This window comes from Leucopleurus acutus (genome assembly GCF_964270905.1).
Source record: "Leucopleurus acutus genome assembly, chromosome: 21".
NCBI lineage: Eukaryota > Metazoa > Chordata > Mammalia > Artiodactyla > Delphinidae > Leucopleurus > Leucopleurus acutus.
In genome coordinates, this window is record NC_139163.1 from 30,031,197 (window position 1) to 30,046,861 (window position 15,665).

General features: G+C 48.6%; 1 protein-coding gene across 6 annotated transcripts in view; it reads left to right on the forward strand.

The window, feature by feature from the left end:
* TACC1 (transforming acidic coiled-coil containing protein 1) overlaps positions 1-15,665 on the forward strand; it is a 108,447-nt gene that overhangs the window by 48,814 nt on the left and 43,968 nt on the right. For 4 of the 6 annotated variants that reach the window (XM_082863715.1, XM_082863713.1, XM_082863712.1 and 1 more), the window contains one exon: positions 6,712-6,827. Coding sequence is in view for 5 of the 6 variants with exons in the window: in XM_082863713.1 (XP_082719839.1) it covers positions 6,712-6,827 (116 nt within the window). In the remaining variant the exon portion in view is untranslated. Of the gene's footprint in view, positions 1-5,571; positions 5,754-6,711; positions 6,828-15,665 lie in introns of those variants that run through there. The other 2 variants (XM_082863716.1, XM_082863717.1) reach the window with 1 other exon arrangement.

Consider the following 15,665-nt stretch of genomic DNA (forward strand, 5'->3'; position numbering starts at 1 on the left):
AGGATCTGTCGAGAGCTGTTCACCAGAGCAAAATCTGGAGCAGGTCTCCTAGGTGGGGAGCTTGGCCAACTCTTTAATGGATGCAATCTGAATCCCTTTTAATCTTCTTGGAGCTCTGAAAGAGTTTTAGCTATGGACATAAATCCAACTTTTCTGTTTAAAAAAAATGAGAAAGGAGGTTCTCTTCAGGATGTAATTTTCAGGGTAAACGCATACTACAAATTCCCCGATTTGGGCGTGTTTGGGTGGTGGAGGGAGGATTGTGATTCTCTAGGTGATGATAGCCTCCAGGTAAAGGATAGCATCGGATCTTGCAAGGTTAAGACTGTAACCTGAACTTACTTGAATACCTCAGATGCCGTTGTTGGCAGAGGCAGCTCTTCACTGGTGGAGTGACGTATTCCTAGTTGTGACTTTGCAGCCCGTGCAAGGTAAGCAGGAAGCCAGGACTGCAGCAGCAGCAAGAAATTGAGAGGGCCGTCCAGCTGATGGAACCACAAGCTACCAAGGGGCTCCAAGGGCTTTCTGCTTTCTTCCAATTTGATACAAAGCAAAGGAAGGGTACTGAAAGGTAGGAGACTAGGGTTCCATATTCAGTTCTGTGGCGCAGTTTCAGGCAGGTGGCTGCCCTTTCTGCTTCAGTTACCTCATCGGCAAATTGAGAATGAGAAAACCTGCCCCACTACCAGAGAATGATTATAGAGATCGGATGAAACTTTATTATGTAAGATACTCTTATCATTGCATCTTAGAGACCTTCATCACTTAAATATTCGAGTAGAAAAAGGTTAAGGATTGAGGGTGTTTAGCTCAGTGATCGGGCTGATGGAGTGAGCACACGCCCAGAGTGCCCCACCGTGTCTTGGAAGCTCAGTCCGTGGACAGGGTGGCTCTCAAAAAGCAGGGTGGGGAGGGGACATGGTCTGTCGAGGTTCCGCTGAGGCACCTAAACCTAGTTGCCATTGGCCGTTTCAAGTCGGTATGGGCCCATGCTTTTTCTCAGCCCTTCAGAGATGCCCTGCCACGTTGGTGACATCATCAATCTGCCATTTCATGTTAATTGAATTAGGTGTATCTTATGCTCACCGAATTCGTCAATTGTTAGGAAATACAGATGAGTTGATCATCAACAGATGAGTTGATGGGTCTGCCTGCCTGACCTTTAAAGTCACCAGCGGTGACTTTATCTCTGTGATTCCCTAGTGCCACCCTGGTCCCACCCTCATCCTCTCCGGAACATCATCTGGTACACACGGGCGGTCAGAAATTCACTGGCCGTCGGCAATGGTTTTCTTCACAATAGCAGTTTTCTCTTCCTTCTGTTGTAAATTGCGCTTGGATTGCTCACAGCTCCAATTCTTCTTCTTTATTCATTTATTTATTTAAATTTAAAAAAAGTTTTTTGGCCGCGCAGCTTGTGGGATTTTAGTTCCCGGACCAGGGACGGAGTGAAAGATAAGGATGCTAATTCCAGTTCTGCTTCTTTACCCTCTGGAAGAGAAGCCGTCTGCCTTATTCAGGCGGCTTGGGGCAGGGAAAACAGCACTTTCAGGCATCTCCCATTCTTCACTCCTTCCATCCCAGCCCGCAGGTTGTTACCAGAATGATCTTTCTAAATGGAAGTGTTTTTTACTGGCTCCAAAGCATGATGACTCCCCTCGGCCCATCCAGGGTCCATGGGCCACGCAGGCGCACAAAGTGGCTTTTGTTTGTCCTGCGCTGCGATGGCCTCCACAAGGTTTAAAACAATTGAAATTAGTAAGAACACGAACGCTTAGGGACTTCCCCGGCGGTCCAGTGGTTAGGACTCTGCGCTTCCACCGCAGGGGACACGGGTTCGATTCCTGGTCGGGGAACTAAGATTCCTCATGCCACACGGCCAAACAAACAAACATGGAAGCTTGGAAGATGTCTTATAAAAGCCAGGATTTGGGTTTCTCTTGGGAGATTGTTCGATGGGCACCAGGAACTGGGTCGGGCCGCCCCTTAGCCTCCTCAGGGTTCTCCAGCTGCCACCCAGGCCTCGTCGCTCCCTCACACTATCTAGGTAGGGACTTGTGTTTGCTCCCCCTACTGCAAGATCCAGTTCAATCTGAGTTAGGATCTACTCCTGAACAGTAGAAGGATCCTTCCCGGTCAGGCCCCACCCTGCCTCCGCCCTCCCCTCCTGCCACATTCCCCCAGACATTCTCACAGTAGCTGTGCCACTAAATGGATAGCTGTTTGCCTGTGTGAATTTGCTTACTCATATATTTTATCTTATTTTATTTTATTTTACTTTTTACCAAAGAGACCCATTTCACAGACCCCTCTGGAGCATCCGTTAGCGGCGAGGTATGTGCCTGGCCGGGCCACCTGTGTGGAGTGTTTCAGGGAGTTTCATTTTACATTTTCATGGTGTATTGATCCAAAGCTTCTGTGAAGGCCAAGGAGCAGAGGAAGGAAGAGAACGGATGGGCCGTTCCTGTGCTTACGGTCACTTCCAAAACAAAGACATTCCATTTGCAGACATTCTGCTCCTTGAAGCTAAGGGCTTAGCAGCAAAATGATGGTTTTCCTTGGTTGTCAAACATTGCCCAGTCTTTACCAGAGTTACCGGAAAATTGACATATCAGCCTCATTATTTGTTCTAGACAATAAAAGTAATTCAGGCTATAGAGTAATTACTTACTTTATTGCTGTTCACGTTAAGTCCAGGAGTTTGCAGAGATTTTCAGAAATCTGGGCATTTACCTCTTTAATTTCAAGAAATTGCTCTGTAGTCTGGGCTTTGTCTTGCTGGGGCCATCACTCATCTGGTTTCTGTGCTATGCTGGTTCAAAATCTTGATTTCCCCAGAAGAGTCAGGCTTTAGGAATTTATGTCACCCTAGCCAAACTTAGAAGGTCTGTTGTAAACTGGAATATTCATTTTCTGCACATTTACACAACACCCTACCGAGTGTGTGGCCCTGTCCTGATTTCTGGGGAAACAAAAATAAATCATAAATATGACGTGGTCCTTGCCGTTTAAAAGCTTATGGTCCAGAAGTGGGAGAGACATGTAAACAAATATGTTATATGTAGTGCGCTAAGTGTAGGGTGACCTTATGTCCTGGGACGTCCTGGTTTATGCCTGTTGTCCTGGTGTAGCTATTAATGGTACCCTATTTCAAAACTACCTAAGGGCCACAGTCAAAGTCTCTCTGAATGTTCGGGTTATAGAGATGGTAGAAAGCAGGGAGAAATCAGTCTGTTTTCCCACGGTAGACACCTGCGCTGGGTGAGGAAGGAAGTTTGGGCAGTCAAGGCCTGGGGACTTGACATGGGGATGGAGGCCAGGGCGGGGGGTGGGGGGGTTGGGGAAGAGGGTGCAAAACTGCAGGCAAAAGGGAGATTGTTGCTGATGCAGCAGTTAGTTGGCTCAAGCTGGTCATTGTTTCCCAAATTTATCCTGTGGAAGAAATTCCCCAGGACACTTGGTCAAAATACAGATTTCCAGAATCTGCTGGCAATTTGGATTTGGACTTTTAAAGAGGGGCCCCAGATGATTCTTGGACATATTAAAGTTCAGAACCAATTCTGTAGAGATTATGGCTACGACTACAAAGGGTCGGAGGAGAGGGGAGCAGGAATAGCAAGACTAGAGCGCAAGTCACAGATCAGCCAGGCAAGGGTGACCCCAGCCGAGACGACCCTCAGAGGTAGAGCCAATTGGACACATTTACAGTAGATCTATGAAAACTAGGGAGTGTGGGAATTATGTCAGTCACAGTGGGGATGCAGAGGAGGGAAAAGTTTCGAGAACCGCTCAGGAGGAAGAACGAACAGGACCTACTATATGCCAGCTACAGATTTACCTGGGCAACAAAACACGTGTCAGATCCAGGAACTTGGGGGGAACCTTACAATCTGAAGGTTTGTGTGGTGAGCCATAAACCAAAAAATATGACCAGTTGGATAGTATTGTGGCGTATTTCATGCAGACCCGAAAAAAAACGACTCCTGCTTATTTCTCATCTTTGTAGTCTCCAGTACGGTCAAGACAGTTGTATTTATCTCTGGGAAGGAGCTGGATGAATTCTAAAGCATCCAGACATCCCAGCCCTCTAGTCTAGAGTGCAGGCGAACCCCCATCCGTCTCTTATGGTGAGACTACCTGCCACGCCTGATCTTGCGTTATTTTTGCTTTTGTTTTTGTTATCAAATGTGTAAGACAGTCATGATTCATCAACAGTTTGCTGTGCCAACCCCTTTCAGTGGAGACGTCCGTGTGGCAGTTTCAGCCTGACTTTGTTCTAAATTCTGGAGCTGCTGTCTCTGTGGGAACCTGCAACTCTGGAAATTACAGGAGTACAAGAAACGCCTTATCCAGGCAAGGAGATCATGAAGCCTGGTTGTTTGAGGCAGGTTCGCTTGGTGCCTTGGTGATTCTGAGAGGCGCAATCCCTCAGTAGAATCCCTTGATAGAAAATGAAGAAAATCAGAGGAGAGCTCTGCTACTTCCCTGCCTCTCCCTTCAAACACAGAGGGTTTTTATTTTGAAGGTTGAAATCATTAGGCCTGTTGGCAGACTTCGGAAGCAGCAAACGGAGTCAGAGACCAAACACTTAGAAGTTATGCCTCAAAAAGGAGAATGGGAAACGGATCAAGCTCTAATTTCACAGGGTAATTTAGCACCCTTTACCCAAGACCTCGCCACGGCAGTTCCACCAGTGAGGACTGAGGAGCCACAAAGCATCTAAAATCCCAGACCTTGGCTACTCTTGCCGCGTTGCTGAGGGATCTGAAGGTTGAAGGTGAACAGGCTGAAATCTTCCACGCCGTCCTATTAGGGAGGGGAAAACACAGTCAACAGCGGCCTCAGAGTTTTTTATAATAAGGGGCTGAACTTCTCTGCGATCCAGTATCACTAACGCCATTAAGTCGCAGTAGCAAGATGAGAAAATAAAAATAAAAAGGGAAGGAGGCACAGTCCAGCGTGCACGTACACGGAAAACGGATCTTCCCGGCGCCCGGGTGCTCGGCCAGCGGCCAGGGTCTTAGCAGAGAAGCCCCTTCCCGCAGGGAGGGCGCGACCACTGTGGCGCGAAGCCGGGGGGATCCGGCGGGCGCGCGCGCTTCAAAGTGCCGCCGCCGCGGGCGCCCCCGCCCGCGGGCGCGAGTAGTACGGTCCGAGGGGGCGGCTCCTGGGGCGCGGCTCCGCCGCAACTGATGCGCGCCCAGCGGGCCGGGAGGCGGGAGCCGGGAGACGGGAGCCGGGCCGCAGGGACCGGGAGCAGTTGAGCCACCGTGCAGCCAAGGCCGAGCCGCCGGGCGTCGTGGACCCGGGCCCCGAGGAGGCCCCAGGAGAGGCATCTCCCCCGCGGGAGTCGCCGGGCGCGGGGGTGCCGTGGCCGCACGTTCAGGAAGGAGGACGCGGAGGAAGCGGCGCTGCCAGCCGGAGGAGAGGAAGCGCTCCACCCGGGCCCCCGACGGCGCTAGTTTAACCACATCCGCGCCTCCGCTGGAAACGCGTCCGGGCGCCTGTCACCGGTTCCCTCCATTTTGAAAGGGAAAAAGGGCTCTCCCCTTTCCCGTCCTCCTAGGAGCCGGAGCCGGAGGAGCCGCGCTCATGGCGTTCAGCCCCTGGCAGATCCTGTCCCCAGTGCAGTGGGCGAAATGGACGTGGTCCGCGGTGCGCGGCGGGGTCGCCGGAGAGGACGAGGCCGGAGGGCCCGAGGGCGACCCCGAGGAGGAGGACTCGCAAGCCGAGACCAAATCCTTGAGTTTCAGGCAAGTACACGCGTTCCTGCCAAAATGCAAACGCGCTGCTATCCATCCATCCATCTGCGGCTCAGTCTGTGTGCGTGTGTGTGGTCGCCACCCGCGTAACCGTGTTCATGGCAATGCTGCGTCCCTGCCTGTAACCAGGTCCCCGCTGTGCCTTCGAAGGTTCAGGATGTTCTGTCCTCCCGGGTATTTTCTTCCCCCCGTTTCAGTATGATCTTTCTGAACCTAACCCAGAATCTGCAGTCTCTCTGCATCCCCGTCTGCCTCGGTCACTTTCTCTAAGCTTCGAGCCCCCAGCCCCCCGCCCCTACACATACACACACACACACAGTCGTGGGTCACACCCGGTGGAACTTGGGGCCTTCCCTGTGGGGAAGAAGTCGCTCCCAGGCCCTCCTGGGGGTTCCCCTGTGTCCCGAAAATGCAGCCTTAGTAAAGAAGGTCGCGTGATGACAGGCTCCTGGCAGCTGGTGAGAAATGGTGGTGTCTGCTGAGCTGTCACCCGTGTGATTGCGGAAGGCAGGTGACAGCATCCTCGGCCTCTGGCCGGGTGAGTTCCAGACAGGTAGAGGCCTACCAAAGAAAAAGGCATCATGGCGAATATTGGCTTAATTTTTTTTAGAACGAGGGGGCAATTTAATATTTAAACCTCCAGGAAAGGGCTCTTGTGAGAAAAGGAGTCTGGTGAAAGGGCTTTTTTGGGGTATCAGAGGGAAGGATGACCTCAAAAAAAAAATGGTGCTGGAAAAAGTCTCCTGAGGATGGAGGAGATTTCAGGGAGACAGGAGGCCAGACAGAAGCCCGAGGAGGGCGCGGCAGCAGCTCCCACAGGCCAGCCCATGCTGAGGACGCGCAGGTTGTAAAATTAGGCAAAAATACTGGACTTTGCGGATATGTAGACTATAAAGGGTGTCGGAAATACCGTTGAAAGTGGTAATTCCTCATTTTTCCCCCTTGGCAGCTCGGATTCTGAAGGTAATTTTGAGACCCCTGAAGCTGAAACGCCCATCAGATCACCTTGCAAGGAATCCTGTGATTCACACCTAGGACTGGCAGGCCCTGGGGCCAAAACCCAAGGTAAAGAAAGACTTTCCTTTTTGGCCTTATTTTGTTTAAAGGTTTGAAAATGTAAATGAGGGAAGGAAAAGTGTTGATTTAGGGCCATTTGAAAAGGTTGGGATTATCTCCTTACTAAGCCGGAGCTGTTTGAAAGCTCCTGGCTCATTTGAAATGGTTTTCTTGTTTATTTATTTGTTTATTTTCTTTTACGAATGTGGTGGTCAGAGGCTTTCTTCCCTAAGTAGGCTGTACATTTGCAGTATGAGATGATCATTATCAGAACATTCCTGCTGGGCCCTTCCCCTCGGCCCCTAAACAACAAAACTGTGTGTGGCGCTGCCCTTCCCCTCGGCCCCTAAACAACAAAACTGTGTGTGGCGCTGCCCTTCCCCTCGGCCCCTAAACAACAAAACTGTGTGTGGCGCTGCCCTGGTGGAGGCATGTTTAGCTTTGGCTTCACACGTTTCTCAGGCCAGCTCACCTTCTGCACGGTGTGGCTGGAGACAAGAATTATAGGTAAGAGTTGACTTTTTTAGATGAGGAGGACTCTTAAGAGGCTGTTTCAAAGTTGTTCACTGCTCCCTCTTCCACCAGGGATGGTAGTGAGCCCCCGAGTCCCCCCGAGATGGGAGATTCTCCCCCGGCCCCTCAGAGCCCAGCCTGGAGCCTGCCCTTCATCTGCAGAAGCTGTTGCTGTTCCGCTTCATTAGTAGAAACCCTTTTTGTCACACAGCCAGTTTTGAGTAAAATTTCACCTGTCCTGATCGAATGCATTTAGCTATCCAGTAAACAGAGTGGGCTGGGGTTCAGCAGTGAAACAGTCCCGATCTCTGCAAGCCAGCGTTACAGAGGGAGACGGGCCTCTTAGAGGTTAAGCAAAATGTATATGTCAGCTTGTCCTAAGGATTTTGGAGAAAAATAAAGCAGGGGAAGGGGGAACAGAGCGGGGGCGGGTAGGAGGCGCTGAAGGCCGATGGGGGGTGGGGGAGCCCAAATGATCAGGGGACTTGAGCAGAGCCCTGAAGGAGGATTGAGGGGAACAGCTGTGCAGGTTCCCGAGAAATCTTCCAGCAGAGGATGGCACCTGCGAAGGTCTGAGACAGCAGCAGCCTGCGCGTGGGCCGGCGCGTGGTGGCAGGGTGGCAGCATGTTCGAGGACCAGGGAAGAGGCCAGGGTGGCTGCAGCGACCTGCTGGGCAGGGAGCTCTGGGAGCCACAGTCAGCTGGGTCGGGGGAGGCCTGGGTCACCTCTTAACGAGGCACTGATTTTCCTCCTGAGTGAGACAGGAAGGGGCTGCCTTTCAAAAGTGCCAAAAACAAACAGGGCGGCTTGAAGCAACAGAAATTGATTCTCTCACAGCTCTGGAGGCCAGAAGTCCGAAATCAAGGTGTTGGCAGGGCCACGCTCCCTCCAAAGGCTCTAGGCAAGGATTCTTCCTTGTTTCTTCTAGCTTCTCGTGGTTGCCAGCAGTTCTCGGTGTTCCTTGGCCTGTGGCAGCAAAACTTCCCTCTCTGCCTCCTTCATTCCATGGCCAGCTCCTCCCTGTGTGTCTCTGTGTCTTCCATGTGGCTGACTTATAAGGACACCAGTCGTTGGGTTTAGGGGCCACCCTAATGCAGGTTGACCTCCTCTTAACTGGATTACTGCAAAGATACCACAGTGGAGCCCTGAGCCACGTGGGTTTGAACTGTGCGGGTCCACTCACACAGGTTTTTTTCAGTAAGTATGTTCTAGAGTACTACATGATCCACGGTTGGTTGAATCTGAGGGTGCAGCACCGCTGATGTGGAGGGTTTTCAACGGTGCTGGGTGGTCGGGGGTCGGAACCCCTAACCACCACGTTGTTCAAGGCTCAGCTGTACTTCCAGATGAGGCCACATTCCAAGGTGTGGGGAGTTAGGGCTTGAGCTTGTCTTTTGGAGGAGCACAGTCCAGCCCACAGCAGAGGGCTTTGAGCAGAGGGGTGATGCCTTGACTCCTTTGTCAAAGGCTGGCGGGCTGCTGCCTGGAGACGGGCGTCTAGGAGGGATGTCCTTTTCACATGCTTTTTCTATTCCAGTGTCTGTCACTGTCACCTGCAGTGACAAAGTAGAGCCAGCTTTCAGTTATCCAGTTACCTAGTTTTTGATCTGATCATGACTTTATTCTCCCAACAGTGATTCTGTTTTCTTGCTTAGCGGCTTCCTCATGGGTCGCCACGGGAGGTCAGCTTCCCTGTGCTGGACTTCGTGACGGAGCTGGAATTACTGGGGAAATGATATCAGCTTTTTGTGATGTGGTTTTGCTTTAATGGTGAGCTCCATACCGTGCTGCCCTGCTGAGAACTCCCCCGACTGTCCCTGGGCTGCTTGGTACCATGGGTTCAGGCAGAGACCGTGTGGGAACAGGCAGGTTTGCGTGTGGGAGGACTTGTGTGTGGCACTTTGCTGTGTAGCAATCTCAGTGACAGAGATGCCGCTTCATAGCTTCCCTTTTTCTTCTCTCAGGATTGGCAGATCAGAATGGAGATTTGAAAGCCTGAGAGAACTATTCTGTGGCCTTCCCCTCAAATTCAAATAAAGCTCACAAGACACGTTAAGTAGCCGTGTGAAAGCCTCTTTGAATTGCTCAGCCTGGGCCGCCCCCTTCCTCACCATCCTGTCAGCTGGTAGTCTGATTCATCCTGACAGATTCTTTGCTAATTGAATGGAGGCCAGTATGGCCCAGGCCCCCAGAACCACACAGACCCAATTGTTTGGTCCTTCCTGTGCCACTGACTCATTTTTACAAGTTTTGGTAACTTGTAGCTCATACTCTCTTTTTCACTCTTTCTAGAAGTTTTCCTTTTGTGTCTTTTTTTGTTCGTTTGTTTCTGGCCACACCGTGCGGCTTGCAGGATCTTAGTTCCCCAACCAGGGATTGAACCCGTGACCCCTGCAGTGGAAGTGCAGAGTCCTAACTACTGGAGCCCCAGGGAATTCCTGAAGTTTTCCTTTTAGAGAGTTTATGAACCAAGAAATCTCAGTGGAGGAGATCATGATTGCGGACCATGAATATGGCAGGGGTACATCCTAGGAAACAGCCACTGCATATTATGAAATCTTTCAATTTAGGGTCTTTAGATAACAGCATGATTCCTCATCAGCCTGGCAGTATGCTGCCTTCTAGGGTTTCTTCTCCCCAACACCCAGTCCTTGTCCAGAGCCCTGTTGATGGCCTTGTCATGATACACAGTACGTGTAAAAATACAGCCAAAGCACAAGGCTGACCAGGAAAGAGATCAGTGGACAAAAGTTTCTGGAGTCTAATGTTTAAGTCTAATTTCTGGGCCTGGATGGTTCTCTTTCTCCAAAAATTGTTGATTATTTGGCTCCTGATAAGGTTAGTCTTCCATGTTTCTGTGGTGCAGGACATGGGGCAACAGCACGTATAGATCATGTAAGACTCTGTCTTCTCTGGGGATGATCTATGAGTTGTTAGCTGGTCAGGGTTGGAATTAACATATATAGAAGATCCTGGCTTCCTGGTGTAGAAGGGCCCTCAAATGTGTGGCTGCGTCCCATGTACTGTACCCATGGACTCCATCTAATTCTTTGAACTTGGGGAAACATCTACATCTATTTTGAACTAATTTTCTTTTTATTGGAAGCTTTTTAGGGACCTAAAGTGTCTGAACTCTATACAGACGTATCTCATGGTACTGCACTTCCCAGATACAACATTTTTTACAGGTCGAAGGTTTGTGGCAACCCCTGCATTGTCAGATGATGTTTAGCATTTTTTAGTAATAAAGTGCTTTTTACTTAAAGTGTATATATTGTCTTTTTAGACATAATGCTATTGCATACTTAATTACAGTATAGTGTAAACATAACTTTTTTTATGCACTGGGAAAACAACAACAGAATGCATGTGACTCACTTTATATGCAATACTTGCTTTATTTCAGTGGTCTGGAACCAAACCCGCAATATCCCTGAGATGGGCCTGTAATAACTCTTCTTAAGGCAGGATTGTATGCCATACTAGGAATTAGACAGTGGATGAGGTTGTACGGTTTTTTTAAGCCACAGATAGAAGCCGGTTTCAGACTAACTGTTAAAATAAAACTGTAGGCCAAGAAGTTTCTTGAATGTACCAGAATGGTGGCTATAGTGCTTGGGCTGATAGCTCTGTGTTTGCTATCTGTCTGCCTTCCTCCGCAACGGGTGTTTAAATTGCTGGTGTTAACTCTTCTCTTTCTCTTTGCTGGGAGATGTATCAGTAAGGAGACATCACCTAGGAAAGGACTTTTGAAAGGCACAATCTCAAGTTCATCTGTTTTTTGTTGTTTGGGTTTTTTTGGTGCGAATGGACTGTGGTTTTGTCCAGTGTTTCGGGTCATAAAAGCGAAAGCTGCAGTGGCTGTCCTCTGTTAATTGACACCTCCCCTCAACACACACACACACACACACACATCCCTTTATTTACAGGTTGTTACCTTTCTTTGAGAGAGGGAATTTTAATTCACGCTGAAGCTCTCTAGGCCCTTGGAACAAAACTACCCTGTTTGATGTGTTGATTAGATGGCTAGATATTCCAGACACACACTGTGGTCCTCCAGAACAGAAGGAGAGAGATAAACAGGGTCAGCGCATAGGTATCTACTGCTGGAGGCCTGTGGGGACTGCAGACTTGTTTGTCGACACAGTTTGGGTTAGTCTAAATCAGGTATCAGCCAATGGTGGCTCATAGGCCAAATCTGGCCTGCTGTTGCCTTTTGCTGTTCTGCCTGAGAGCTGAGAATGGTTTCTGCATTTTTAAATGGTGGAGAAACATATTTTGTTTGAAAAATATATGGAAGTTCAGATTTCAGGGCCCATAAATGAGGTTTCGTTGGCATGCAGCCACGCTTGTGTATTTCGCTGTTGTCTGGCTGCTTTTGCACTAAGATAGCAGGTTGAGTACTCGGAATAGAGACTGAAAGAAAGATGGGCAAAAGCCTAAAATATTTACTGTTTGGCTCTTTACAGAAGAGTTTGCCGACTGAGATCCACACTTACGACAATTTTGGTAAAATTATAAAGTTTAAGTAATTAAACTTCATTTAAAAAAAGCTACAAGGCTGTAGCTGATTAACAGATGAACTGTGGGCGCTGGGTGCCCTTCCTGTAGGCCTGAATGGTCAGGTAAGGCATCACGGAGAGACTAGTTTGGGCTGGCTGTTGGTCTCCCTTGCAAAACAATGTTTTGGTCTGTCAATATACCTAATTTTCAATTGACTAAAAGATCTGAGAAAAAAGGAAATTAGGGAAGAATGGGGAGAATTTTGGAATCATTTAAGTACAAGTACAATCATAGAGGCTTTTCACTTTTGCCCATTAAGTGTATTTAATGTAACTTTGGGTGTTTGTGAGTTTGTAATTTGTTGCTATGGTGTATTGTTGGTATAGGTTGTGTGGTTGATATGATGTATTTATTGGATTGTTTTTGACTATCTATATAAGACCTAGAAGGGAGATCTTATTAAAATCTGAGCCTTAGATTTTTGATTCTAAGGCTTTGGGCTACATGTATAAGCAAACATTATGCAAACATTTTTCATGAGGTACTTCTTGAAATGTTCTAGTCGAAACTATGAGTGTGGTTCTTCTAGGGATTTAGTTTGACGTCCTTTCCCTGCTCCTACCGCAGGGATTGCTTTATTAGAATGTCCTAGAAGTAATGGGACTAATAAGGACCCTTAATGTTACCTAGTCCGACAGTTCAACCCATGTGGCTCCTTTGACAGCATTCCAGGTTAATGCTCTTTTTATTTTTATTTTCAATTTTTTTATGTGATAGGCTTTTTCACAATTTAAATTTTTATATTGCACTATTTTAGATTATTGTAAGAGAAAACATCTCAACGGTAGGCTTGAAAACCTCAGCTACATGATACAATTCCTTCCCCCCCCCCCCCCCGTTTAATGTTTGTAGCTATCAGCTTGGAGGTTCTCACTAGTTAGTAAATGGGATCAGGCCATGTTTCTCTGTTGCTTTATTTATAACAATGTAAAGGAGCCATGTAGGGAGCATCTCTACCTCTATATCGTGCTTGACCCAAGGACAATGTACTCTTGGGGGAAAAGTATCCTTTTTCCAGCAGAGACTCAGAGAGTGTTGAATAAAACACTTGGGGGCAGGGGCAGAGTGTGCCTGCCGGAAGTGAAGATTTTAGTAACTGTCAAAGCAGTATTATTCTTTTAAGGTGAATAGCAAAGTCAAGACCTTCTTAAATATTGTAATGATTGAACTCACCTCAGACTTGCATTTCCCGATTTGGGGCTTACCTGAGCATCAAATAAAGCAGTATAACTTTCTTTGATAGCTTCTGGTGGTGGAGGCATTTCCTCTGGTGTATGGACAGGGGGTGTCAGCAGCCCTGCTAAAATTACGTTGCTACCACTTAATGTTCCACATAAAAAATGGATGTGGTCTAAAGCCATTTAAACATTTAAAGAGCAGTCATAGTACCTTTTCCAAGTGATCAGTAATACTGTTCATAGGAAGCCCTAGCAGTATATGCCATTTCGTCACAGTCTTCTAAACTCAGATTAGTGACTTAGCGACGGGAAGATCATGGTTGATCCACCCAGAACAGCTGTCTCTGTGGGGATTTGATAACTGTTAACCTTGGGCCTAGGAGGGGATTGCCGCTTCTGAGTTCAAGGTCTCACCCTCACCTTTGGGTGGACATGAACCTAATTTTATGGGCTCTCACAAACATGATTAGATCCCCAGAGCCTAGATTGATGATGGCCAAACTCACAAGAGGATAGTAGCCAAACGGAGTATTTCATTAATTCACAAGTGGAAAAATGTATTCTGGCAGTTCTGCTTGGCAGACGCAGACATTGTCCTAGCCAGTCCCTCTGCCCTATGTCATTGCTGGAAATACAACAGCAAATTCTTGATCTCCAGCTTTCCCACTGCAAGATTCTGACCTAACAGACCCCCAACTTTCTGTTTCAGCTGTATTGACCGTACGTATTGAAAGCAATTTTTTTCCAGCATCTTATTTGATTTTATAACAGTGATGCTGTGAGATAGGACACATGTGATTTCCAGTCTAAAAACTGGGAAATCGAGGCCACAGCTTTTACAGCAGTGGGGTCGTAAGTTCAGCTTTGAAGATCACACATCCAGCTCACAGGGAAGGTATGAATCTCCCTCTCTTCGCTGACTTAAGAGAAGACCTATCAGAGAAAATAAAAGTTCTTAAAACGTTGCCAGGACAGAGTGTGTGATGGGGGAAAGCATCTTCTTTAGTATCTTATTAAATGATAGTAATTTAAAAAAAAATCATCAGGGGATTACATCTTTTTTTTTTTTTTTTTGCGGTACGCGGGCCTCTCACTGTTATGGCCTCTCCTGTTGCGGAGCACAGGCTCCGGACGCACAGGCTCAGCGGTCATGGCTCACGGGCCCAGCCGCTCCGCGGCATGTGGGATCCTCCCGGACCGGGGCACGAACCTGTGTCTCCTGCATCGGCAGGCGGACTCTCAACCACTGCGCCACCAGGGAAGCCCAGATTACATCTTCCACATGTGTTAACTTAGCATATATAACATATGAAGTATAAAATGTATTTTAAGAGTTTTGAACATCAGAAGTTTACACACAAGTTAGACATCGAGTCAGAAGGGAAAAAAGAAAAAGCATCATAGGGTAAGCAGTGCCTTTGGATTGAAAACATTTTGCTTCCTTAATGCTCAGCTTCTGCTCATCCATGAGAAATAAACAGGGAATGGACACACTCGTCATAGCTCTTGCTTCCCTCTCCACCTGTGAGTCATGTGTGGGTGAGGAAAGGCAGGTGCGTGGAGACGTGTGCAGTCTCCTGGGACTCTGCCCCTATTTTGGTGTAGAAAGAAGAATTTCCCAGAGTCTGGTGTTGTTTATGTATTGCTGCATAACATAACTCCAAAGCTGATTAGCAGCTGAAACCACTGGACGTTTATCATCTCACGTCATTTTCATAGGTCTGGAACTTGGGAGCAGCCTAGCGGGGTGATCTGTCTTGGGGTTGCTTGTGAGAATACATTCCTGGCGTTGGCTGGGACTGTAGTCATCTGGAGGCTTGACTGGGGCTGGGGCCCCTCGTCGGGCAGCTCACTCACGGCTGGCACCTCGGCCTGGCTGTTGGTGGGAGGCCTCAGTTCTTTACCCCTTGGGTGGACCTCTCTCCATGAGGTTGCTTTAGTGTTCTTGCAGCACGGCAGCTGCAGCATCTCTTATGACAGCCTCAGAAGTCACACTCTGTTATTTCCACAGTATCCTTCTGGTTACACGGGTCCAAGGGCGTGAACACCAGGAGGTGGGGGCCCACTGGGGGCTGCCTTGGAGGCTGCCTGCCACGAAGCCCATTACGCCTTCCTTTGGGGCCTCTTCCCTGCACCCCCACCTCTCCTTCTGCCCCTCTTCTTAGGGTGCAGGAGCAGAGGAGGCGGGAGCCGTGGCGTGGCCTTCAGCCAGGGTCCCCGTCCTGCTGCGGAGGCATCTGCCTGCTCTGGAGGCTCCCCTCTTGCCCAACATTCTCCCTTTCTTTATCCTGCGTCTGCTTCCCAGCTGTGTGGGTGGTTGCTGCTTCGTGAGAGAGGCAGTTGGTGTTTTGAATGCTCTAGTAATTATTTCTAAAGAGATGCGTATTATGGTGGTTTGGCAGCAGTAGAGTGAAGTTCAGGTCTCTGCTAGCTCTGTTAGCACGCGCCCTTTCTCCTCTGCTCCTGCTGCCTGCTGGGGCTGGAGCAGAAGGCTCTGGGGAGGGCTTCTGTCTGTGCAAGGGGTCTCTGCTCTACTGGAAATGTAGCTTCAGACGAATCCAGGTGGTTCCAAACCCAGGGGCACCTCCTGAG